The 26,762-nt window shown below is 48.3% G+C and overlaps 1 protein-coding gene across 1 annotated transcript; it reads right to left on the bottom strand.

Annotated features, from left to right (window-relative positions):
- Window positions 1–17,417: 17,417 nt before the first annotated feature.
- LOC119456556 (uncharacterized) lies at window positions 17,418–18,182 on the bottom strand. The gene has a single exon (XM_037718387.1). It carries the CDS (start codon window positions 18,180–18,182, stop codon window positions 17,418–17,420), a length of 765 nt encoding a protein of 254 aa, XP_037574315.1.
- Between the last annotated feature and the right edge of the window lie 8,580 nt (window positions 18,183–26,762).

Raw genomic sequence — 26,762 nt, 5'->3', positions numbered from 1 at the left:
GTTCTGGAATGCGCCAAAGAGTCAACAGCGCAAGCGCGCATTTACACAAAAACGCGCATACAAATCCACGCTTTCATAGATATGAATTGCCATATTTATTAACAAATCTTGTAATATAATGTTATTTCTTAACAATTTCTGTGGTTTGCAAGAGTGTGAAAGTTTTCTGCTTAGCTTCCTTGAGGAACTATTTTCTTTATCGCGGTAACGCAGTGCGCCGGCCGGTCACGTACGGAGCGCGCGGGAAATAGTGCAAAATTCAAACGTCGCAAATGTCGCGCCGTGTGTGCGCGCACAGTTTTAATCGTTTGTATTAAAAAGAAATATTTATTTTAATACGTGAAGCAACCGGCGCGAGATGAACTACGGACCAGCAACGTACACAATTGTCGCTGTTCGTGCTTGTTAGTTTGACATCATGACGAACGGTAGACAGCATGCCGTCCCATTGATTAAACATTTGTACCTGTGCTTCTGCGCTACGATTTGCCACCGGCAAAGTATAACAGCGTAGATTGTGCGTGGTGGCCAAGCAGTTTCCCAGCACACTGGCCAGCACCCCGTCTCTACGTGTTACAGAATAGACCTAGGCTTTCATGTAAAATATGGACACCACGTCGCAGAGATCACCCAAACTTGTTTCATTCTATTGTGCGCTAAGGGCTAACAACTAAACGAAACGCACTCTTTAAAAAACATATTTATTTATTATGCTTACATACTACTTTTCCCACCATCTTGCCCATATTTAACATGGAGGCAATGCCGATTTCTCACACAGACAGGGCACTGGCCACTTACAATAGAAGCCGATGGGAATCCAGGAGGTGCCCAATCATCGGTCATTGGTCACTGCTTGTTGGGACGTTTGTCTTGTGCTCCAATTTTGTATATATATATATATATATATATATATATATATATATATATATATATATACAGGGTGGTCATTTTTAAGTCTTACAGAATTTTTAGAAATCGCCTGTGGCAGGTAGCATAATTCTTATCATTGAGCTGGGTTAATCGATGAGGCGGACATTAGTAGCACGAGCAATCGAAACATAGATTCAACTAATTAACAAGAAATCACTAATTAACTTCTTATTTTATTACTTTACGACACATATTGCGATTTACGAATTTGAGCCGGTGAGCTTGTCAGGCGTATCCACTTGGAATGAATTTCCAGAATGACACCAGTTTGGAGATATGCGCCATCAAACTCGCCGTAAAAATGCACTGTTGTTACACTTACTTTGTTACCAAAATGCTGTTTTATACATTGAAGCACAACAGTAACTAAAACGCCCATGTATTTCGTCCCACACTTTGGGCAATAATATCTCGAAACTGGTGTTATCCTGGAAATTCATTTTAGGTGGATGCGTCTTGCAAACTCACCGGCTACAATTCATATATTGCAATATGTGTCGTAAAATAATTAACTAAGAAGTTCATTTGTCAATTTTTGTTAATTATTAGAATATTAGTTTCAATTTCTTGTGTTACTAATGTCCGTTTCTTCGAATAACCAAGCTAAGCGATAAGAATTATGCTACCTGCTACAAGCGATTTTTAAAAATTTTCGTAAAGCCTATAATTTTGAACACCCAGTATACACAGGGTGTCCCAACTTTCTTGCACCGACACTTAAATATATGCAAATGCCACGTAGCTGGACAGAACCAAGGTAATGTTGTTTGCCGTCGCTTACAGATACTCAATTTTTTGCATTAGATAAATAATTAGATAATCATTATAATTAATAATTATTAATCAATTAATAATAAACAATTAGCTTCTCAGATATTATATTTAGATGAAAAGTGTCAATCAGAAAATTATAGAGCAACAAGGAAAAACTCCCGATACAGCTTTCTGTTGCCCAATAAGTGGTACATAAAAGTGTTTTTCCGAGCGTGAAAGAAGCCCGCGGACACACGCATAGTGCCTCGAGCGGCTAGTTGTGCGGCAATTTTGCGTGTATTCGCGGGCTTCTTTCACGCTCGAAAAAAAAAGAAAAAGAAAAAAAATCAATTTTATGTTGCACGTATTGAGCAATAGAAAGCTGTATCGGGAGTTTTTAGTGGCAGGAGCGTCGAGTGCCATTTGTTCTTTGGACAGTACTTCCGGTTCACCTCCTGAGATGATCAAGAGGTGAAAATAAATCGAAAAAAATAGTACAGTACAAAACTCACGAATTTCATTATAGATATGATATCAGAGCATAAGTTTAGCTATAAGTTGAGTTACTGAAGTGTCTGGAATAATTAGAATTAATTAGCTGAGACGACCGGGGACGCAATCCAAGTAAATCAGAAAAATAGAAAAAAAATGGTTCATTTCAGAATTCATGACTTTCATTATAGATATGATATCAAAGCATAAGTTTTGTTGCAAGCTGACTTGCTGAAGTGTCTGGGATAATTATAACTAATTAGCTGAGACCAGATTAAAAATAAATCAGGAAAAAAAGAAAAAAAGTAGTACAGTGCAAAATCCATCGGTTTCTTTATAGACATGATATCAAAGCATAAGCTTAGTTCAAGTTGAGTTACTGAAGTGTCTGGAATAATTATAACTGATCAGAAATCACTTATTACTCCTTACCAAAGCACAGAACACCAACGCCGGGATGCGAGTGCCAAAAAGAAACACCTAAGTCAAAGTTTAATGTTGCCTACTCTTTTAAGCATGAAATGCTTTTAGCTCCCGTTGTCGGCGATCTTCAAGTGACCTTGAGCCAAAAGCCAAAGCTGTTATCCGGGCATTCAAAACGAGAACATGCCGGCAAGTTGAAAATGAAATTTAGTCACCCGTAGGCACGAGTACAACTGTGGCATGGACGTAGAGTGCAATATAGCGTACCGTACATGCAATGCATTGTACTTGATATAAACAAAACATATGAGCAAACAAAATAGTAAATAGTGTCTGCTTGACACGGGCTTTGCCACACATCAAAAACCACTATGACAAGTTGCGAGAATAAAACGAGATCATCCGAGCAACCAGTCAAACTTGAAAAAAGGCGGTCTCGGGCACCAACCCTTTACTACACATGCTAGTTACTCTCCAAACAATTTACAAAAAAAATATTGCTTGCGAGTTCTTCCCAATGTTTCTTGACAATATCACTCAAGCTGTAACTTCTATTACGCTGAAGTTTTATTTGTCATTTCCAATGGCGACGTTCAAAAGGCAGAAAGATAGAGGGGCAGAGAAAGTGGGCCGATCCTGGAGGCAGTGCAGAAAGGGTCCAAGATCAATGGCACCCCTTTCATGTGGGCCGATCCTGGAGGCAGTGCAGAAAGGGTCCAAGCTGAATGGCACATATCCCCTGTGAGCACGCGGACGCTTCCTTGAACTGCCCTTGTCATACGTGGGACCCAAAGAGACAAAATCAACAGCCCTTTCTCTGTCTAGAAAATGGAGTACTGACTATTGATATGTTGTTGGCATATTGTTGAGGAATTGTTGACACAATATACTTTCAATAATGCCTCAATAGTTATTGAACGTACACAACAATACCTCAACAATAATGTTGTTGAGCGCCTCACAACAGTAAAGTCATTGACTAATTGTTGTTGACATATTGTTGAATAATGTTGAGTATTATTGAGAAGTGTTGAGCAATATTTACATTGAATATATCTTAAAGCAAAGCTTGTCGCTGTAAGCATCTTACGTAAGCAAAGGCATATCTTACGTAACCAAAGCTTGTCGTCCGATTCTAGTAAGCGAAGCTTGTCGTCGGATTCTAGCATACTGATTCTAGCGTGACGGCATCCGAAGCCTAGGCGAAACGTCAGCGAAGAGCCGCCGACCCTGAATTTAGGGCAAACGAAGCGGAACGCCTGCGGCAGCGTCGTCTTGCCACAAGCTCCCCCAGTTACGACTCGAGAGATAGGCATTTGGTTCAAGTTATGTGACACTCTATATATTTAGTGGTGATTAAGTAAACAATAAAACAATATATATGTGTAAAACACATACACGTCTACATGTGTGTGTTTCAGATATATATTTAATGTCAATATTGCTCAACAATTCTCAATAGTACTCAACATTATTCAACAATATGTCAACAACAATTAGTCAATGACTTTACTGTTGTGAAGCGCTCAACAACTTTATTGTTGAGGTATTGTTGTGTACGTTCAATAACTATTGAGACATTATTGAAAGGATATTGTGTCAACAATTCCTCAACAATATGCCAACAACATTTCAATAGTCATTTTTATAAGGGACGCCGTAGTGGAAGGCTCCGGATTATTTCTGCCAACCTGATGTTCTTAAACGTGCACTACAACGCAAGCACACGGACGTTTTTGCATTTCGCCTCCATCGAAATGCCGCCGCCGCGGCCGGGATTCGATCCCGCGATCTCGTGCTCAGCAGCGCAACACCTGAGCTGACTTAGCCACCACGGCGGGCTACAGGTGTTGCTCTAGCCGTATAAAACGCGGGTTTATCGTGAGCAGAAACGGTGCATTTCGGTAAATGAGAAAGGCTACTGTCATCATCATCATCATCATTGACAGAAGCTGACCCCCCCCCCCCCCCCCCCAGAAAAAACCTGGATCCGCCCCTACTGTAAGGTTGCAGGATTTGAAACCTATTTGTATTTCGTTTACGTAGACAGAATAAAAAATAGCTGGAGGTAATGAAGCACGAAGCGTGTTCATCTTCACGATAAACAGTGTGCAGCTGAGCACACCTCCTTGGGGTACACCAGTTTCCTGTATAAATTGACGCGACAATACATTGCCGATTTTCACGCGGAAGGTACGTTTAGACAAACAGCTTTCTATTATATTTAGCATATTTCCACGGATACCCATTCCCGACAAGTCTCGCAAAATGCGTCACGGATATGTCCTTCAATGCGCACAAGATGATCAGTTGTGGACGGCCCTTCTCTGAAGCCACACTGATAGGGATCAAGCATATTGTTCCGTTCAAGGAAATGTATAAGTCGGCGATTAATCATTTTTTTTTTCAAAAAGCTTACAAAGGCAACTTGTCAGAGCTATCGGGCGGTAACTCGCCGCCCAGGAAGGGTCTTTGCCCAGCTTCAAAATTGGAATAATAATAGCTTGTTTCCATGAGGATGGGATGTACCGGCAGCCCAGATAGAGTTGAAGAGTCCCAGAAGTGTCATTATGTTTCAGTGTGTAGGTTTTTAATCATTTCGTAGATGATTCTGTCAGCTCCCGGTGCAGAGCTACTGCATACGCTCAAGGCGGCTCTCAGCACCGCTAAATTAAAAGAACGGTTGTATGATTCGTTCGGCCGGAATTTGCGATCCAGTGACTTAAGTTCAGCTACTTGTTTGTATTTTATGCATGCTTCTGAGTAATTCATGGAGCTTGACACACGCTCGAAGTGCTCGCCCAGAGCGTTGGCCTGATCTTCCAAGGTACTCCCTTGGTCGTCAACTAAAGGCAATGGGTGTTTTTTCTGCCCCTTTAGCTTTCTTAGGCCATTCCATACTTTGGACTCTTAGGTGTAGGATGTTATACCACTGAGGAACCTCTCCCAGCTAGCCCTCCTTGCCTGTCGCCGCGTACGCCTTCCCTGGGATTTTGCAGTTTAAATTCGATGATATTTTCCGCAGTCGGGGAGCGACGCAGAGCGCTCCACGCTTTGTTTTGCTTCTTACGTGCCAGTCTGCGCTCCTCATTCGACCAGGTAACCCGTCTTTACATGAGAGGCCTTTTGTTTGTGGAATGAATTTTTCAGCTGCGTGGAGTATAAAACCAGTAAAATAAGCTACTGCGTCGTCATTACTAAAGTCGTTGATAAAATCTTGTGATAAGTAGGTTGACTCTTTAAAAGATTTCCAGTCAGCTGATTTTATTTTCCAACGGGGGGCGTGGGGTGGACTGTCATGCTCCTCTATCAAGGTCAGTGTCACAGGAAAGTGAATGCTCCCAAATGGATTTTTAACGACATTCCAATCTATATAGGGAAGAAAGGTAGCAGAGTCAATCGCTAAATCTATGGAAGAAAATGAATTATGGTGGATGTTATAATAGCTAGGTGGGCTCTTTTTTGATAAAGAGACACGCACCATAGGTTACCAAAAAGTTCTCTATAAGCCGACCCCTGGCGTCACACCGGGAATCTCCCCACAAAGTGCTGTGAGCATTAAAATCACCGGCAGTAACGTATGGTTCCGGGAGCTGGTGAATTAGCGCATAAAATTCCGTTTTGGCGAGCTTATAGTGTGGCGGTACGTAAATAAAGCACATTGTTACGAGCTTGTTAAAAAGTATCGCTCGCACAGACACCGCCTCTAGTGGTGTCTGAAGAGAGAGATTCTGGCATTCAACAGATTTATCTGCGATTATTGCTACACCTCCGGACGACGCAACGGCATCATCATGGTCTTTACGGAAGATAGCATATTGTCTGAGGAAGTTTGTTTGTGTGGGTTTTAGATTTGTTTCCTGAACACACAGCATCGTAATCATCGAGATTACGGAAAAGTCCTCTCACATTACATTGTAGAATTTGTGTGTTCATTTTGATAGATTTTTATGCTGTATGTTCAAGAATACAAAGTTAGCTCACGGGCCCTTTCCAGGTGCCGTGACACGAGATTTTTCTTTTTTCGAGCGGTCGATGGAATCGCGCCGCTCCTTAGGCACTGGCTGCGCCCTCACGCTTGGTGTTGTGTCCATGTCCTCTTGCGAGGCGTTGGACACGCGCCCTTGCGGGCGCTGTGTTTGCTTTGAAAGCCTCGCCTCAAAAGACGAGACCTTGGTGTCCACCAGCCCGGAGGTTGATGGGCCCTTCTTAGATGGCGGAGCAGCACTGGCTGCACCCGCCGAGGGGGCGGATGGCGTCACCGCCGGATCACTACGTGTGTGCCAGACAGCCGCCGGGGGCCGTTGTGGCGCTGCCCCCTGACGCGCCACTTCGGCAAAGCTGGTTTTCGGCAGGTACGATACCCGCCTCCGTGCCTCCTTGAAAGTTATATTTTCCTTGACTTTAATTGTCACTATTTCTTTTTTCCAGGATGGGCATGACCGCGAGTATGCGGCGTGCTCCCCATCACAGTTAACACAATGTAGAGAGCTTTCACAAGACTCAGAGGAGTGTACATGAGCACTGCACTTCAGACAAGTTTGGCGGCCTCGGCAGTTCTGTGAACTATGGCCGAACCGCTGGCACTTGAAACATCGAAGAGGATTTGGCGCGTATGGCCTAACACGAAGCTTGATGTACCCGGCGTCGATGGACTCGGGCAGAACACTTGAGTTGAAAGTAAGTATCAGGTGCTTGGTTTGGATTTCCTTGCAGTCGCGCCTCATCTTGATTCGTTTAACATTGATTACGTTCTGCTGACTGAAACCCTCCAGGAGTTCAGCCTCACTCAGCTGCAACAGATCATCATCTGAGACAACGCCACGGGTGATATTCATGTTACGGTGCGGCGTTACTGTTACTTGAGCATCTCCAAATGACACTAGGTTGGGTAACTACCCAACCTAGTGTTGTAGTGTTGTGTTGTAGACACTACTGTGTTGTAGTGTTGTGTTGTAGTGTTGTGTTGTGTTGTAGACACTACTACCGTTGTGTCTCATATTGTTTCAGATCACGGAGCTCCAACAGGAGATCCCCGCTTGTCATCCTGGATGCTTTATAGCCTGGTCCAAAAATATCAGTCAGAATCTTTGACACAAGGAAAGATGAGATTGTTCGTACTGATTTGTCTGTTTTTTCTGAGTGAATCACATGAAATCGGGAAAGTTCTGTGTTTAGCGTCCAAAAAACTGGAAAACATCTTCGGTGCGCCCTCGTTTCAGACGGCGATCAGGGAGAGGGGGGAAGAACTTGCCATAAGTATAGGTGAATGTTCGGCAGCAGCGCGAGCCACCCACCATTGAGCCCAACGAGAGGACGCTGCAATACCTGGAAAAGATTGGTCCTGCAAACGCCAGCTGTACTACTGTAACCAAATATGGAATATCCAAGGTTGGCTACCCACACAAGGTTAACCCTAGCTGCCTGGGAAAACGGAAGTAAAAGGAAGTGAAAAGAAGACAGGAGAGATGGAAAGAGAGAGAGAAAGACGAAGATTGGGGAGAGAGAGAGACAGGAAAAGGCAACTACCGAATTCCCCCGGGTGGGTCAGTCCGGGGGTGCCGTCTACGTGAAGCCGAGGCCAAAGGGGTGTGTTGCCTCCGCCGAGGGGCCTTAAAGGTCCAAACACTCAGCGTTGGCTCAACCCCCAGGATCCCCTTTTCCCCGGACACGGCTAAGCCGCGCACTTTTAGGCGCGGGAGCGTCCAACCCTCGTGTGGTCGGGTACGTGGTGGCGCAGCTCACCAACCGACTGCTTGCGCAGACGCCCCTGCGGGGATGTTATTTAAGTCTGTCTGCAAGATATTTTTATTGTCATCGTTACGTTTGTCCCTCTAAAGTACGCAGTCGTCGGCATACAAATGCACAGAACAAACGAAGTTCGGCTAATTGTTAATATAATAAAAAAGTCGCAGTTACGCCAGAAAGGCGAAGCATCAACTGCGATAGCAAATTACTAGACAGCTATACAAACTAAGGATACTAGTTTTATCGTCCATTTAAAGTTGTAGATATTCGTTTACGAACAAACAAACAAGCACGGTGTCACGCGCGCACAGGTAAACATGAACACATCTCGCTGGATGACCGCGGAAACTGTTTAAAACGATGGAATGAGAAAGCGCGCCAGCAGCAGCGGGCAAATTGACCGTCGCGCTGTCTCGCGTCTCGCTTCAACGCGAACTAAACGTCGAAAGCACAGCGCATAGGAAGTACCGGCACTCGGCGAATGCACTTTGGGCCATCGCAGATCGCTTTGAAGATGAGAACCCGCGGGCGCACACTTCGGCCGCGTCGCAGACCGCTGTCAAGATAGCTCCGTGAGCAGCAGCCGTAGAAGCAGAACGCACCCCCCCCCCACTCTCCCGTCTCCGTCGCCGCCTCCCCGTGCCTCGCGCGTGAACGAAGATCGGGCGCGATCTTCGTTCTTCCTCTCTCGTGTGCCGGCTCGCCCTCGCAAGCTTTCACTCGCACGCACGGCGCGCGGCGATGATTGTATCGCCGTTGGACTTTATACGGAACCTCACGGCGACGGTGACGGCAAAACGCGCTTGGAGTGTCCTATAATTACTATCGCAATAAAACAAAAATGGGCCTACAACTGGACCCTGTGGTATATACTCCGGATGTTACATTTATTTCAGGTGAGTTATGACCATTCATTGTGATGTACTGGAGGCGGTTTTTTAGAAAGAACTCGAGACAAGACAGTATGTTACAGTCGAGATTGACTAAGCAGAGTTTAAATATTAGTAAGGCGTGAATAACTTTTTCAAAGGCCTTCGCAAAGTACAAGAAATTGCAGTCTATCTGAGAGTGTTTGTCAAGTATAGTATGCATATGATGAGTGAACAGAAGTAACTGGGTTTCACAGGAAAATGTACGCCTAAATCCATGTAGGGCCGATGCAAGAAGTTAATTAGATTCTAAAAATTTCGCTATATGCGAGTAGAATATATGTTCCGTAAGTTTACACAGAATGCTTGTTTATCAAATGGGCGAGTAAATGAGAGCGCTGTGTTTATTGCCAGACTTGTGTATTGGAACCCCCTTACCAATTTTCCAATCGAGCGGCAAGATTCCTTGATGAAGAGACTGCTGAAAGATCTTTTGCAAGAAGAGAGAAGAATATGTGCATGTCTGTTTGAGAAACTTTGAGTTAATGTTGTCAATACCACATAATGAGGGTGCTTTTAAGGAATTAATAGTAATATTCACAGCACACAACTGTACCAACAGGCACAGCGGTGTTCCCCGAGAAATTGACGAAAAAAAATTTTTGCTGAATAAAAGTGCACATTCAGATGCTGGTAGCGGCTCACTAGACTAATTGTTGCTGGAAAGTTCAGTAATTTTGTTAGAATTGATTACGTTCCAGAAATTGCTTTATGTTCCTCGATAAAAGCTCAGGTAATGTCTAGAACTTTCTGGAAGACACGCGGGCATCAGGGATTAATCTGGAACCTTCGATGACTCAGGTATAAAAGCCGACGCGTTTCGCCGCTGATCAGATTTTCGACGATCGCCGACTGTGTTCGCCGCTATCGTTGTGCTTTGAGTGTAGCTTGCTTTTGTGGGCACAGGTTCGCCCAATAAACAACCAGTTTCGTCATACACAGTTTTGTGACTGTTTTCTCTACCGTCACTACTACGTGACATCTGGTGGAGGTGCTAGTTCGTTCATGCACCGAACGCCCCCGCAAAGCCGCGACCCAAGCCCGAAACCGGAGAACGAGACCAACGTCGCCAAGGACCAGCGAGCTAGCCGTAGGCAGCAAGGACTTGTGCCGGAGTTCGGACTTCTTCCCGAAAAGACCACTGCAATCAAGGCCAAGTCAACGACCAAAATGGCAGCACCAGCGTCCCCCATCCTGCTGCAGCAACCTCGGGAGCCACCGACTTTTCGTGGATCATCGGCTGAAGACCCTGAAACCTGGCTGGAGACATACGAGAGGACCGCGACGTTCAACAAATGGAGCGACGACGACAAGCTGCGCCATGTGTATTTTTCATTAGATGATGCTGCTCGGACCTGGTTTGAGAACAGAGAGACCACCCTGGTGACGTGGGACCTATTTCGTGAGAACTTCATGAGGACTTTCACGAATGTCGTGCGAAAAGAAAGGGCCGAAGTTTTATTAGAAACCAGAGTGCAATTGCCGAACGAGAACATCGCAATCTTCACGGAGGAGATGACTCGCCTCTTCCGCCACGCCGACCCCGATATGTCAGAGGAAAAGAAAGTTCGGTTCTTGATGCGGGGCGTCAAAGAGCATCTATTCACTGGATTGATGCGCAACCCGCCCAAGACTGTGGCAGAATTTGTTTCGGAGGCCACAAGCATCGAGAAGACCCTTGAAATGCGAGCCAGGCAATACAACCGCCGTGCACTGTTGTGAGCCGTTGTGAGCGACCACCACGCCTTGTGTTGGCTAGCTAACTTGAAGGATCCTTCAGGTCGCCTCGCACGATGGAGTCTGAGACTTCAAGAATTCGACATCACCGTCGTTTACAAGTCCGGGCGAAAGCACTCTGACGCCGACTGCTTGTCTCGCGCCCCCGTCGAACCGCCGCCACAGGATGACCAGGATGACGACACTTTCTTGGGACCCATCAGTGCCGACGAATTCGCCGAACAACAGCGAGCCGACCCGGAACTAAGGAACCTTGTAGATTACCTGGAAGGCAAGACCGTCACTGTGCCGAAGGTTTTCAGGCGAGGATTGGCGTCGTTTTTCTTGCAAAACGACATTCTCCTAAAGAAGAACTTCTCGCCTCTCCGAGCCAACTACCTCCTCGTGGTACCCTCAGCATTGCGTCCCGAGGTTCTGCAAGCTCTCCATGACGACCCAACGGCTGGACACCTCGGTTTTTCCCGCACGCTCGCAAGGATACAAGAAAAATACTACTGGCCTCGCCTCTCTGCCGACGTCGCCCATTACGTAAGGACATGCCGAGACTGTCAGCGACGCAAAACACCGCCGACAAGGCCAGCCGGACTTCTACAGCCGATCGAGCCACCTCGCCGACCGTTCCAGCAGATTGGGATGGACTTACTGGGGCCTTTTCCGACGTCGACGTCCGGGAATAAATGGATCGTCGTAGCTACGGACTACCTCACCCGCTACGCCGAAACAAAAGCCTTGCCCAAAGGCAGTGCTGCCGAGGTAGCCCGATTCTTCGTTGAGAACATCCTCCTGCGTCACGGTGCCCCAGAAGTCCTCATCACCGACAGAGGTACTGCCTTTACGGCAGAACTAACTCAAGCCATCCTGCGATACAGCCACACAAGCCATCGCCGGACTACCGCCTACCACCCGCAGACGAATGGCCTCACCGAGCGCCTAAATAAGACCATCGCCGACATGCTGGCAATGTACGTCGACGTCGAACACAAGACGTGGGATGCCATCCTTCCGTACGTGACCTTCGCATACAACACGGCCGTGCAAGAAACGACGCACATGGCGCCGTTCAACCTGGTCTACGGAAGGAACCCGGCAACGACGCTTGACGCCATGCTACCGGACGTCACCGACGAAGAAAATCTCGACGTTGCCACCTATTTGCAGCGTGCCGAAGAAGGTCGACAGCTCGCCCGCCTGCGCATCAAGAACCAGCAGAGGACCGACAGCCGACACTACAACCTTCGACGACGCTACGTCGAGTACCAGCCCGGTGACCGTGTTTGGGTCTGGACTCCGATACGCCGACGAGGACTTAGCGAGAAGCTGTTACGTCGCTATTTCGGACCATATAAGATCACCCGACGTATTGGCGCACTGGACTATGAGGTCGTGCCAGACGGCATTTCGCAATCACAGCGGCGCCGGGCACGACCTGAAGTCATCCACGTGGTGCGTCTTAAGCCTTTCTACGCCCGCTGATAAACTGAGGTACTTTGTTACTTTGTTATTGTTTTTTGTTATTTTATTTATTACGCATGGTTTTGTTTTCGCTTTCGTGTTTGTTTGTAGCATCGGGACGATGCTTTTTAAGGGGAGGGTATTGACACGTACACATGTTTATCTTTCACCGGTAGCCGCTTTCAACATTGGCTGACAAATGTTAAACGTTATCGCTCGGCGCAGGACGCGCCTGCATTGGAAGCTTCTCGGACGTTATCAATGCTTCTATCCGTCGTCTGTGGTCACCGACGCCCATGTAATCTGATTGTATGAGCGACGCGAATTGTCTAGAACTTTCTGGAAGACACGCGGGCATCAGGGATTAATCTGGAACCTTCGATGACTCAGGTATAAAAGCCGACGCGTTTCGCCGCTGATCAGATTTTCGACGATCGCCGACTGTGTTCGCCGCTATCGTTGTGCTTTGAGTGTAGCTTGCTTTTGTGGGCACAGGTTCGCCCAATAAACAACCAGTTTCGTCATACACAGTTTTGTGACTGTTTTCTCTACCGTCACTACTACGTGACAATATATGGTTATGAAAACGATTCTTAGCAGTATATACAGCTTCCGTATACTCTGCTTCTGCATTGTGATAGGCTTCCCAGCGATCTGTAGTGTTTTGCAACTTGGCCAGGCGGAAAAGACGTTTTATTTTATAGACAAGCGTTTAAGATTCGTACTATAGCATGGCGTTTTTTGTTGCTTCGTATACGTCGAAGGGGCACATACACTTCAGTGAGATCAGAGACTAGCTTTCTGAAGAAATCCCAGTTTTCTTGTACACTACGCCTATCCAAATTGAAACAAAAAGTATTAAGTACTGAAACATTTCTTGCTTATAAGCGACAAGATCTGCCTTGCTATAGTCCCGGATATATATCAACCTTAGTTCCACGCGAAAATGACATGATAATATCGAAATGTAGCAACAAATGGTCACTTAGACCAGGAAGATAGGTAATTGGCGATATGAGGTCAGCGTGGGTTGTCAGAACCAAGTGTAAGGTATTAGCTGATTCATTAGTTATTCTGGTAGGTGCAGTAACAACCTGCATGAAGTTAAAACAATCACACAAATCCAAGAAATGTTGAGATTGTGTTGCAAATGACTGAACCAAAGTAACACCAGTCTGCCAGCTAATGTTAGGAAAGTTCAGATCGCCAAAACGAAAAATAGGTGACGAAGGGTACCGGGTTACGACAGAGTCGAGAAGGTCATTCAATTCATCAAAGAATGGCGACGCATAGTTTGGAGGGCGATAGCATATGCCTCGAATAATCTTTGTGTGTTTACTTGCTATTCCTATACATACCGTTTCTAGAGCGGACGAAACTTTTACTTGTAAGGCAGGAATTGTTTCAGATATGGCTGTCAACACGCCACCCACCTTCCCTATCGCAGCGATACACGTCATAGGTGCTATCAGTCTGAAAATTTTCTCTACTTTCCACACTTGAGTTGAGCTATGTCTCGGTTAGCATGATTAAATATGCATTCATCGAGGAAACAACAGAGTTGAGCTGATTCGGGTGTTTCATAACGCTTCTTACGTTGGAAAAAAGAACAGGAAGGTTGAAAAGGACAGAAACGTGATTACCCCTACCGCCTGCTGATTGTTACTTGTGAGAATGTTTGGAATGACAAAATGGCGGTTTATTTTTGCGGCTGCGAATGCTAGTAGTGCACTCATTGCTGCTATCAGACGGCTTATCTTGAACGATACTATCATTTGAAGCGGGAGTCAGGCCTCGGAAACTCCGCTGGTTTTTTGTCCATGCGAATTGCAGCGCCATCCATGAGATGGATGCGAAACCAAAATCGCTTTTCCTTTTTTTCTTCTTGTCAACCCTCGCTCAACTTCGTCGTTTCTCTCTCGCCTTCAACTGTCGGCGGCGCGGCTGGCGCGGCCCGCGCTCGTCGTCGGCCGTGCTGATAATGGCCAAAACTAAAGCCCCTCTATATAAAAAAGTAGGGACACTCTCCTCATCCGCATTCCCTCCACCTCGTTTCTCCTCTCTTTTGCGCTCCTTTCTCGACCCTGGCGCCGCCTACACCGCTTGAGACACGTGCACTTGTTTACCTTTCACCGTTGACCGCTTTTCACCGGCTAACAGTCGCAGGCGCGTTCTACAGGCCGAAGGGCGTCACATTAAATTCATATAATCCGTCAGGGGTCACAAAAGCCGTTTTCGGACGGTCCGCTTCAGCCATCGGCACTTGCCATTATCGAAATCGAAGATCCAGGGAAGAGAAAAATTCGGCACCTTGTAGACAATCGAGGTCATCGTCTATTCGTGTATAGAGGATAAGCATCCTTACGAGTGATCTTGCTTAGTCGGCGGTAATCCACGCAAAATCTGATTGAGCCGTCCTTTTTCCGCACCAGTACGACCGGAGAAGCCCAAGGACTGTGTGACTGCTGGATCACGCCACGTTGCAGCATGTCATCGACTTGTTCACTAATGACGCGGCGTTCGGCTTGGGACTCTCGGTACGGACGCTGACGCAGTGGAGCATGGCGACCGGTGTCAATAAGGTGAACAACCGCTGACGTGCCCCCCAAACAAGGTTGTCTGAGGTCGAAAGAGGCCCGAAAACGGTCAATCAGTTGAACGAGCTGATTTCGCTGAGTTTGCGGGAGCGCGTTATCGACGCTGCGCAACAAGATGGCGTGGTCGGGTGAGGCGGGGTAGGCGGGAACGGCGGCAGAAGTGACGGCGCCGATAGGCAGTGGGGTCGTATCGCAAGGCGCATCAAACGGAAAGATGGCATCAAACGTGTCGAGACGCCCAACAGATTCGCCATGTAATAGAGTTGAAGGGCAGGGAAACGGATTGCACGCGTAAACGGCACCGGAATCATCATCAAGTGTGACGACTGCAAACGGCAGGACAAGGTTCCGGCGACGCGCACATTCCTCAGACGGTGCAAAAAGTGCAGTGGAATTGGGGACAGCGTCACAGGTAACGGACACTAAAGGGATGACGACGTCAGCAGCGACAACCTGTTTAGGAGACGGGCGAGGGGTATCGACGGTTGTGGTACAGAACGGAGACAAGGCGAGTTGTGCCCGAGCGCAGTCTACAACTGCATGATGCGCGGAAAGGAAGTCCCAGCCCAAGATAACGTCATGCGACGCATGAGAAAGGACGACAAACTCGACAACGTAGAGCGCATCTTGAATTAAAACACGAGCGGTGCAGGTGGCCGAAGGCTTGACGTGCTGCGAGCTCGCTGTGCATAGCGAAATATCAAAAAAAGCGAAGTCGTCACTTTGTTCAGTTTGCGGCATAGAAACTCACTAATCACACAAACAGCTGCTCCTGTGTCAACAAGAGCGTTCGTCGCGACACCATCTAGAAACACTACAGTCTCGTTAGGCGGCGAAAGAAGAGGCCTTGCAAATTTCGACGTCGGCGCAGTTCTTGCCTCAGGAACTGCTGCTGCTAGTTTTCCTCCTGGGCATGGTTGGAACGGCGAATCACGGGGAAAAGGGAGCGGCGGCGGGGAGAAGGAGATCGGCATGAATTGAAGGCGGGGCGACGGGAATACGAGTCCGTTGCATCAGATGTAAGACGGTGTGTAGCTTGTTGAGGGACATGGCCAAGGTTGGGAGCGCCATCGCGAAAATAGAGTCCGCGGCGGCAACAGAGGCGCGCAACATGTCCCGGAATACCGCATGCTTAGCACACTGGCCGGTTGTCCGGAGTGCGCCAGGGGTTGATAGGGGGTATAGGATGCGAGAACGGTACGTAAACCGGCCGTACAGGACTTGGCGTCGTGTAGAAGTTGGTGGCTTGGCTGGATGGGAGTGGCGTCGGTGGGCATGAGACCGTGTAAGGGCCTCAGAATAAGTGAGCGGCGCCGTAACCTGTAGCGGCACCGTAGGCGTAACTTGTAGCGGTGCCGTAACTTGCGGCGGCGAAGCAGGGGACGGCAGGGCCTCAGCAACTTGCGTCTGGACAACTCGACGAAGCGACTGGTCCAGTGTGGGGAGAGGCTCGGTGACCGATGCCACAAGAGAGAGCTGACGTGCAACTTCCTCGGGTACGTATTGCTGAATTTGAGGCAGCAAGGAGGTGTAGTCAATACAAGCGCTGCTGGGAGCCAAAGCTGAAAGGTCAGCCGGTTGCATTCCAGGGCCACGTATGGTGATGCGCTGTTTACGCAGCTCGTCAAAACTTTGGCAAAGTTCAATAACCTGAGTAACGCTCTGTGGGTTTTTGGCCACGAGCATATGAAAGGCGTCATCGTTTATGCCTTTCATTATGTGTTTGATTCTCTCAGGTTCCGACATGGACGCTTCACCCGCCTACAGAGGCCGATGATATCCTCAATGTAGCTTGTGAAGGTCTCACCGGTTTGTTGAGATTGTCCGCGGAGGCTGTGTTCAGCGCGAAGCTTGCGCACCGCTGGCCGCCCGAAAAACGAAACGAGGGTCTCTTTGAACGCTGACCAGGTGATAAATCAGCTTCGTGGTTCTTGAACCACAAGTTGGCCACGTCGGCAAGGTAAAATATGGCGTAAGTCAGGTTGTCGCGGTCATCCCATTTGTGAGCGCTAACACGTTCATACTCGGCCAGCCAGTCTTCCACGTCTTGACCGTCAGTGCCACTGAAGACTGGAGGATCACGCTGACGAAACACCCCAGATAACATGACAGGTGTGGGAGCAGGAGCAGCTCGCGAGGGGCCGGCGTCCTCGGTCATAGCGAATGCAGATGATAGCGTACGGTGTTCAGCATAGTACTCGAGGGACGATGCGGACTACTGGCAAGCGGAAACCAAAACAAAAAACTTTATTCCCACTCTCCCAGAGCCCCTTATATATATCAGGTCCTTGTAGCGCCGCCTTATGGCCACTTGCTCAAGGCACACAGGTGGCGACCTCTACATCCCTCCTTTTCACCCTTTATGGGACAGGTCCCTACAAGTCCGACCGCTGCGAGTCTGTGTCAGCGTTTCCTGCGGTGTCACTTCCGTCTGCGATGGATCTTCCCGAGGTGCTGCAGGCTGCATGATCTCGGGAGTGACAGGCGGAGAAGCTGCCAGTTGAGGTGGGGTCGCTTCCGATGAATGAAATACCAGGTGTCGACGATTACGCTGAAGGACGCCTCTGGGGGTCTGAACCAGGTAGGACCGTGGACGCTGAGCCTGTGAGAGTACTTCACCACTACAGCGTGTGTCAGTGACACATACATAGTCTCCAGGACTCAAAGGGGCCAATTGGCTTGAAGCATGATGGCGATTGTAGTTCATCGCTTGGCGTGCCTTCTTCCACGAGTCCTTTTCCCTGAAACTCGTGTGGCATGGTAACGACGGCACCAGTTGTTCCGGTAGTTTCGGGAGACGAGTTTGTAATTTCCGTCCCATCAGGGCTTGAGCCGGGGAAATACCGTTGGGACCGGGCGTGTCGCGGTACGACAGTAAGGCAAGGTAGGGATCAGGACCTTTGAAGAGCAAGTCTTTCATTGTGCGCACCATGCGCTCTGCCTCTCCATTGCTCTGGGGGTTCCTCGGGCTGCTGGTCTCGTCACGGAAGCCGTATGACCGCGCAAACTCGGCGAACTCGTTGGACACAAACTGCGGTCCGTTGTCGGTCCGGACGATGTCCGGTATGCCAAAACGGGCAATGCAGCTCTTGATCGCCGAGATAACGGCTGGTGCCATGGTGGACCCCACTGAGACTACTTCGGGAAACCTGGAATAATAATCAACAATCAGGACGTAATCGCAGCCTTTAAGTTGAAACAGATCGATGCCAAGGTGCTGTCCACGGTCTGTCGGGTGTAACCGTGGTCAACAAAGGCTCAGAACGCTGAACTCGAGTCTCGGCGCATATGGCACATTGGGTCACCATATGCTCAACATGCATGTTACAGTTAGGCCACCAAACAGACTCCCTGGCCCGTTCTTGGCAACGGCGCACTCCCTGATGTCCTTCGTGTAAGAGGGCGAGAATGTCCTGGCGCAAGGCTGAAGGAATGACAAGTCGTTGGTCCAGCAGAAGGATGCCGTCGTATATGCTCAATCTGTCCCTCTCCTTCCAAAATGGAGTGATCTGCAGGGGCACCTTGTTTTTGTCTGGCCATCCTTTCATGCAGTACGTCATGACCGCAGAGCAGACTCCATCTTGGGCTTGGTGTATGCGGACATCTTCTAGCCGCCTTGCTACAAGATGCGGTAATTCCTTGAACACTTCACCGACAAACAACTCCAGGGTGCCTACCATGCGAGTAGCTGGCAAATCAGAGGGAGCTCGTGACAAAGTGTCCGCCGTAGCTAAGTGCTTTCCAGGCACATATTTCACCACGTACTGATATCGCATCAGTTTTATTCGCATTCGTTGTATGCGAGGCGGCACGAGTTCTAGGTCCTTGTTACCCAAAAGGGTGACCAGAGGAAGGTGATCTGTCTCTACCTCGAAGCTTAGGCCGCAAAGGAACTGGTCTTACCGTGAAATGGCCCAAGCCACCGCGAGGCTTTCCTTTTCTGTTTGACTATAACGTGCTTCCGTCGGAGTAAGCGCTCTTGAAGCATACGCTACAGCCCGTCGAGTACCTTCAGGCTGGTCCTGTAGCAGCACAGCTCCCAGACTGTAGGAGCTGGCATCCGCGGATACTACAGTGTGGTAGCAAGGATCGTATTTTGCCATGCACGTGTCGGAGCTCAACAGCAACTTGAGGCGTGAGAAGGCTTTTTCTTGATTGGGACCCCAAGTCCAGGTGCTGTTCTTGTTTAGGAGGGAACGAATGGGCTCCGTAACGTCGGATAGGTGAGGTATAAACCGTGCGACGTGATTGGTCATTCCCAGTAATCGTCGTACTCCGCTGACGTTGGTCGGTGGCGGCAGATCCCTGACAGCCTTCACCTTGTCCGGGTCTGGCGAGATCCCGTCTGCCCCAATCACTACTCCAAGGAACTTGACCGAGCTGACCCGAAACGCGCACTTCTTTTCGTTAAGGGAGACACCCTCCTCCTCAAGGCGAGCAAGGACTGCAGCCAGCTGGTCGTCGTGCTCTTGACGGTCTTTCCCAAAGATTAGAATGTCATCAATCAGGTTCACGACCCCAGGCAAGCGCTCAAGAACCCTCGACATTAACTGCTGGAAATACTCTGATGCCGTGGAAATACCAAAAGGGAGTCTCTTGTAACAGTAGCGGCCGAACGGCGTTATAAATGTCGTGAGTTCCCGGCTGTCGGCTCTCAGCTTCACCTGATGGAAACTAGACCGCGCATCCAACTTGGAGAATACTCGCGCTCCACCCAACTGGCCGAGGATCTGTTCCACCGTCGGCAAGATAAAGCGCTCCCTTTCGATGACTTCGTTCAGCTTCGTCAGATCGACGCAGATTCTGTAGCCGCCCGATGATTTGGGCACGACTACAAGCCCGAAGCACCACTCAGTTGGCGTCTCTACCTTCCTTATGACGTCCTGCGACTCCAGGTCGTCCAGCTCTTTCTTGACAACGTCGTATAAAGGAATTGAAATCCTCCTTGGGGCGCTCAAGGAAAATGGACGAGCGCCGGGTTTAATGCGAATGCGATATTCGGCTTGCCGAAATTTTCCCAACCCTTGGAAAATCTTGGCTGTGGGGGAATGAACGCACTCGGCAGAATCCAGGAAGTGAACAACACCAAGGGCTTCAATTGCAGGGAGCCCAAGCAGGTGAGTGCGCTGACGTTCAACCACGTACAAGGTCTGCACTGTGGACTTATCACCCCACTGTAAGGTTGCTTTAAAGGTACCAAGAACGCGCAGACTCTGTTCGCCAGGGCCCAAGACTTCCCCTTCAACATCATCCAGCACCCGCGGTCGGCCTGGAAAAGACGGCGAGACAACAGAGACTTCCGCGCCAGAGTCTATCTTAAACTCGGCCGGGTGCCCGTTCACTAGTATGTCTATGTAATTTGCACGTCGTGAATCCACGTTGTGAAGTTCGACGGAATCCAGTAGCTCATTTCTATTCTTCTTCAAGCACACTTCGGCAAAATGGCCTAGCTTTCTACAGTGGTGGCAAACTGATTTTCTGGCTGGGCAGTCTTTTCGAGAGTGACGCTGTCGTCCACAAAAGCCACATGATAACCTAGCCGGTTGCTCAGACTGGTCGCGAAAACGTGGCGAAGGGGTGGGCGTATCGTTTCGCCGAGCCGAGTCAATGTTTAGCGTTTCGGCAAGAGCGTTATCCATTGTCAATCTAGCGCGTGATAACCGCTCTTTTTCTGCGTCCTCGTGTATGCGGGCTTGGCACAGTGCTTCCTCAGCGGTAAGTTTTGTGCACAGGCACAATTGATCAGACAGTTTCCAAGGTCGATCCACATAGGTCGCGAAGCTTCGGGCGAAAAGCGGTTCAGAACCAATTGTCACCGACATCAGCAAGGGTGGTTATGGGAGCAGCGATTGAAGCGCGACTATGTTTGGAGGGAATAAACACTGGGAAAGAAAAAAGCGTTTTTAAATTAAAGCGAGACGCAGTTAAATTCATTCAACGAAAATAAAATTCCTAATTCATTTTATATACGCATGACGAGAAAAAATACAACTGTATTTTACTAGATTATTATCAATAAATACATTTTTCCAGGGCCCACCGTGAGAGCGCCCATCGATAGTGGCGGGCGTTGACGCCGCTATCACTTGCAATGCCATGCAACTCTTCAGTGCGTGGAAAGGCGCGCTCGTAAAGTTCGCCTGTTACAATACGCCCCCCTCACATGTCGTGTTGTTTTGCATGTCGGCGTTTGTCTGAATTAGGTGACGCGGGTACTTTTATTGTTTCTTAACCTGTGCAGTCAAAAGTAGTGATTGTTTACTTTAGTTGTTTTCGTGCAACAGCGCTGGCCGACGGGCTTGGCGTCCGACGAAAGGACGAGCACTCTACGCAATCTACGCCCAAAGCGTTCGTCGGCCTCCAAAGAAAGTATGTTCTGTGCAGCGATGCGATTTCGAGACCCGTACGGCTGATCTTTTCCGGCATCGTTTTTCGCGCTGAAAACTCGGAACGCCCATGAAGTCGAATGGCGGGGCATTCGAATATACAGCTCTAATGGCAGGCCTCCGAAAACAAATTTCGCGCCTATGAGAACAAAATGACGTCACTTCTGTTTTTAACGGATATGACGTCAAATTATTTTTTCTTACGCCGGAAGTGTTCCCTCCTCACACAGATGGCGCTAAGCCCCATGAACCGCCGGTAAGCAACCATGTTTTGAACGTATGGGCTTCTATGGAAGCTTCGCTACCAGATGTATTTACCTTGCAGTTTCTCGTCACGTATGCCTACGACGAATCTGTCGCGAACAAGGCGGTCCTCGACGAGCGGGCTGTTATAGCTACAGCGCTTTGCCAGGTTGCGTAATGCCGTAAAAAAGTCATCCACAGATTCGCCTGGTTGCTGAGTGCGGTGGTGGAAACGACGACTTTCGTATATGTCATTTACTGGATGCACGAAATGCGAATCCAACTTTTCTTTGACGGCAGTGAAAGAAAGCGCTTCCGGTGTTGACACCCCCAAGGATGATAGAATGGCCTTGGCTTTCGGTCCCATACAGTAAAGAAGTGTCCGTACCTGGGCCTCATCGCTGGCACTGTGGAGGCCGGCCACGAAAGCGTAATCCTTCCGGGTTTGAAAACGTGAAGTTCTCAGGTGGGCGCAGACTAGATGCGCCAGCGTGAACGATGTGCACTTTTGGTTCGGTGGTCTCGGCGGGGGTGGATTCCGTGTCAGGCATGTCAGCGTTAACGGCGGGACACCACTTCTGGCACCATGTTCAGCATAGGACCCGAGGAACGAGGCGGACTACTGGCAAGCGGAAACCAAAACAAAAAACTTTATTCCCACTCTCCCAAAGCCCCTTATATATATCAGGTCTTTGTAGCGCCGCCTTATGGCCACTTGCTCAAGGCACACAGGTGGCGGCCACTACATACGGCTGCGGAGTTCCAGGACGCTGAAATGAATGACCCAGCACTTCCACCAAATGTGACAAGAGTATTAGGCAGGTAGACTTGACGAAGCTTGACGGTTGAAACAAGCTGGCTCGTTGAAAACCGACCTAGCGCAAACCACACGACCGTCAACGTCTTCTTCCACAGCGGCTGGCACAGAGCTGGTGCCGATGTGCTCCGGTACAAAATGTTAAACGTTATCGCTCGGCGCAGGACGCACCTGCATGTATGGGAAGTTTCGCTAACGTTATCGATGCGTCTATCCGTTGTCTGCTGTCACCGACGCTTATGTAATCTGATATTTTGAGTGTTGCGAACTGTGTAATACTTTCTGGAAGACACGCAGGCACCAGGGATTACTGTCGAACCTTCGATGGCTCATGTATAAAAGCCGACGCATTTCGCCGCTGATCAGATTTCAACGATCGCCGACTGTGTTCGCTGCTATCGTTGTACACCTCTCCAGTCGGTAGTCGCTTCCCGGGCGAAAATGGCGATGGAGCGCGATCGTAAACAGACGCAACCAGCGCCCGGCGGCGCGACGGCCCACGTGATGCCATTAGGCTAATACCGACGCGGCGTCCGCATCGGACAGGGCGTGCGAGGAGGCGGCAGCATTCTTCAAAGCGTGTCGCTACTTTTTATATGGAGGGGTTTTAGGCCAAAACGGCAGCATTTTTTTTTTTCTGGCATTATGCGGTCACTTTTGCGGTTTTCGCCTTCCGCGCTAGCAGTGTGGTCCATGTGGTACCCAACCGTTGCATGTTTGTCGGCTTTTCCCCGCAATGTCTCGCAGCTGTCGCTGTTCGTGTGTGATTCAGTAGTGTGCGAACACATCAAGACGAAGTGAGCCATGAGACGTGAAATTCTACCGCATCCCTAAAGACTACAGGTGAGCACTGTGCACTTTACTTCCCCGTTTTTATTTGTGATAGTAATTGTGCGCAGTCGTACATGGCTGTCCGGTGGTGAGGCAGGAGCTAGGTGATTTGAAAACACCACAACGATGCAGTAAATCGTTATGTCAACAAGCAGCGAACATAAAGCTCCTTATAAATATACTACCACCTGTCAGCGGCGTAGCCAGAAATTTTGTTCGGGGAGGGTTCATGTTGCAGCGCGGCCTCCTCCTTATAGAATTTGTCGAGGGATCAAATACATGAATAATCACTACATTGCCAATGTCATTGTTTATTGGATGCTGCAAACGAATTATTGAGCGCTACGCAACGTCAAGTAAAATATGTATTTTCTCATAAAAGAATACATTCGTATGTCCCAAAAATTGTGGCAGAAATAACTGTTACCAATGCAGCCGCGTTTTTTTCTCAAGTAAAGGAAATATCACATGAACTTTAGAACAATATCAGTTCGAAAGCAGCAAGTCAGTGCATGCACCTGATATGAAAAACGTAAAGGCCATGAAATGAATAAGTTGAGGACAAATATTTTGATGAATCTTTGTCATTCAAGAACCTTGTTTACATTTTTGCACATATGCAACTGCCAGGAAGAAAAAACCTCAATGACGTTGTCCTTAGTTACAATAGATTGCGCAGCAGCAGTCAATGACGTTGTCCTTAGTTACAATAGATTGCGCAGCAGCAGTTACCGGTCGTGTATTGTGACTAATTGAACCGAAATTATAGTCGCAACAGTGAGTACATATAAAAGCAGGAGTTCTGCAAAATATACATTATAAACGCGAAGATAGAATGGAATATATAAATGCCAGATACAACTAGCTAAAGGGCAAAACAGAGTCGCTGGAAACAAAGTTCACTGCTTGTATACACAAAACCTCGCAACAAGATATTTCAATATACGTCTAAGTCTCCAATAATTCTACGTATTTAAGCACACGTCACTGTATATAATGCGTCAAACAAGACAAATAAACATGTTGCGCAGTCACAGATTGTAAACATTGCGCACAGAAAGAGAGATGATCTAGGCAAGAACAAAACTATGACCGCAGAAATCGTGATATGTACTCGGGCCATGCGGCGGTCGCGACAGCGCCATATCGGTAGAAAAATGGAGGACTAATGCAGAAATCAGTACGAAAATGTGTAATTTAACTGCCTGCACAGCGGCAACAATTATTCTGCGCCCAAAATTAAAAGAGAAAAAAAAGAAATAAAACAGGTAGCTAAACAAGAAAGAAAAGGACCAACGAAAGCCACAGATAATGCGGCAAGTTGAACTACCCATATCCGAGTGTGTTTTTGGCAAACGCCGCGTGGGCCGGGCTTTCAATGAGCCAGGTTGGTCAAAATTGGTTATTGATGTTCTCGTAATTTTTGTATTCGCATGTTAATTTTGATCATGATGCTAACTACTAGAATTAACGGCTAAAATTTCTGCGGCTTTAAAAGCTGACAAACAGTCAAACGTTTTCATAATTACGAGCTTATGAACCTGGAAGAACAGAGCTTTTTACTTGCATTGATTTTTGCTACTTCGCTGTCTAAAGTACAAACTTCTCTCGGCGGGGAAGTTGAGCGAAGCGGTCAATGACTTCGGACACGTTGATACCGACGTCTCTGTGGGTGTATAGAAGCGCCAGCCTAACCATGCGTTCCACAGACACTGTAGAGCGTAAGTAGTTTTTTAGTAAACTCTTGTTAAAAATATTCTCTCTGCGCTGGCAGTGGTCACTGGAAGGGTGACTAGAATCTGCAGCAGTTTCTACACATTTATATAGAACCTGCAGCCGCAATGAGAGAGAGCATCTATTCCGGTGCTAAAACCTAAAGCACTCCCTTGATGTCGTTGGCATCCTTGTTTAGGTACCTTGCACAAACAGTAGGCTGTTCGATTCCAGCGATGTCCATCGTTTCGTCAGGAAGTATGAAGAAGCAGCCTGCTTTTGCAACTATAGCTTTCTTTGATAATTTCACCAGAAATACCTATAATTTGGTTTTATGCATCTGGGCTTAAATACGAGGCATTACTGGGGCAACTTTCCAAATGGTTCTTCAGATATGTATCTCCACAATCAGCTCGCATGCGAAGAAGCGCTCTGAAAATACCTGTATTTTCAGCGGGGGCTACGCTTAAATCCATAGGGCCACGCCACGGTAGAGCACTGCACGGGCCGATTTTTGCGGCCCGGGCCCGGCCCGGGCCCGTTTTCACATTGGGCGGCCCGCCCGAGCCCGATCAAAACTTTTATGGCGAGACCCGGGCCCGGCCCGGGCCCGGAAATAATCTACGTTACCCGCCCGGCCCGGCCCGCCACCCCTTTACTTTAAGCCCGAGCCCGGCCCGAGCCCGACTCGAAACCGGCCCGAACCCGGCCCGAGACCGAAAAATACATGTTTTTCAGAGTTGAGAAGCCCGTCAAAAACTCGCAGAAAGTCCGAGCCCGGCCCGAGCCCGTGAAAAAACTCCTCTACCCGGCCCGGCCCGGGCTTTCGGGTAAGCCCGAGCCCGTGCAGTGCTCTAGGCCACGGTCCCTGTGGCCACGGAGAGCCAGACCTTGTTGCCCGCAAAAATAATTTCCTCAATAATAGGCCATTAACTTTCTTCTGTTTTCTCATATTTTACTTTGCCTGCCCTGGTCCAGCTGATCGATCACATTAAGCCCGCTTCCTAAAAATGTTTAGAGAAAGTTATCAGCTGCTAGATCACAGTCACGATGATATTTAGAATTTTCGTGTGTGTGTGTGTGGAAGATTGCGAGCTCGTGACTTCATTTCTGGAACGGCTTGTACACGAGGGCTCCAGTGCATGCACGCATGTTGGCCCAAGTTTATAAGAGCATTAACCCCATAAAGTTCCAGAATTGAAAATCTAAAGCACGCCTTTGGAAATGTCGATGCACCTTTCGCGTCAAAAGTTTATGACAACATTATACCCATAAAGTTTCGTAATTGAAATCCATGCGCTCCGTAGATTCCGCGGCCGCTGCGAGATGCCGCAACCAGCCCACTCGCTATTGAAAAGCCCTTGAAAGTTTGTGCTCGGATGGGGCTCCTTGCGTTACGTGACTCCTGGTGCAAGGGCGATGCCACGAAATCCAGCCCGAGTTCGCAATGCTCGTGCGGAAATGCATTTTCGAGCGTGAAAAGGACATTGTAGACAGAATCCAGAATGATTCCCGGCGTCGGTGGTAGTTTTGGTCGGCGGTGCATGCCGGCGCGAAAAAATTTCGGAGGGGGCTGAAGCCCCATCAGCCCCCTCACCCCATGGCCCCTGCCACCTGTGCGTATCACAAGGAACACGTGTGCGCTTTGCACTTATTTCTAGAATTGGTCGCCATCGTTTAAACATGCGTTTCTGAGAATTAAGGTTGA

Source organism: Dermacentor silvarum, chromosome 6 (assembly GCF_013339745.2).
Source record: "Dermacentor silvarum isolate Dsil-2018 chromosome 6, BIME_Dsil_1.4, whole genome shotgun sequence".
Classification (NCBI taxonomy): Eukaryota; Metazoa; Arthropoda; class Arachnida; order Ixodida; family Ixodidae; genus Dermacentor; species Dermacentor silvarum.
This window is presented reverse-complemented; position numbering and strand designations above follow the sequence as displayed.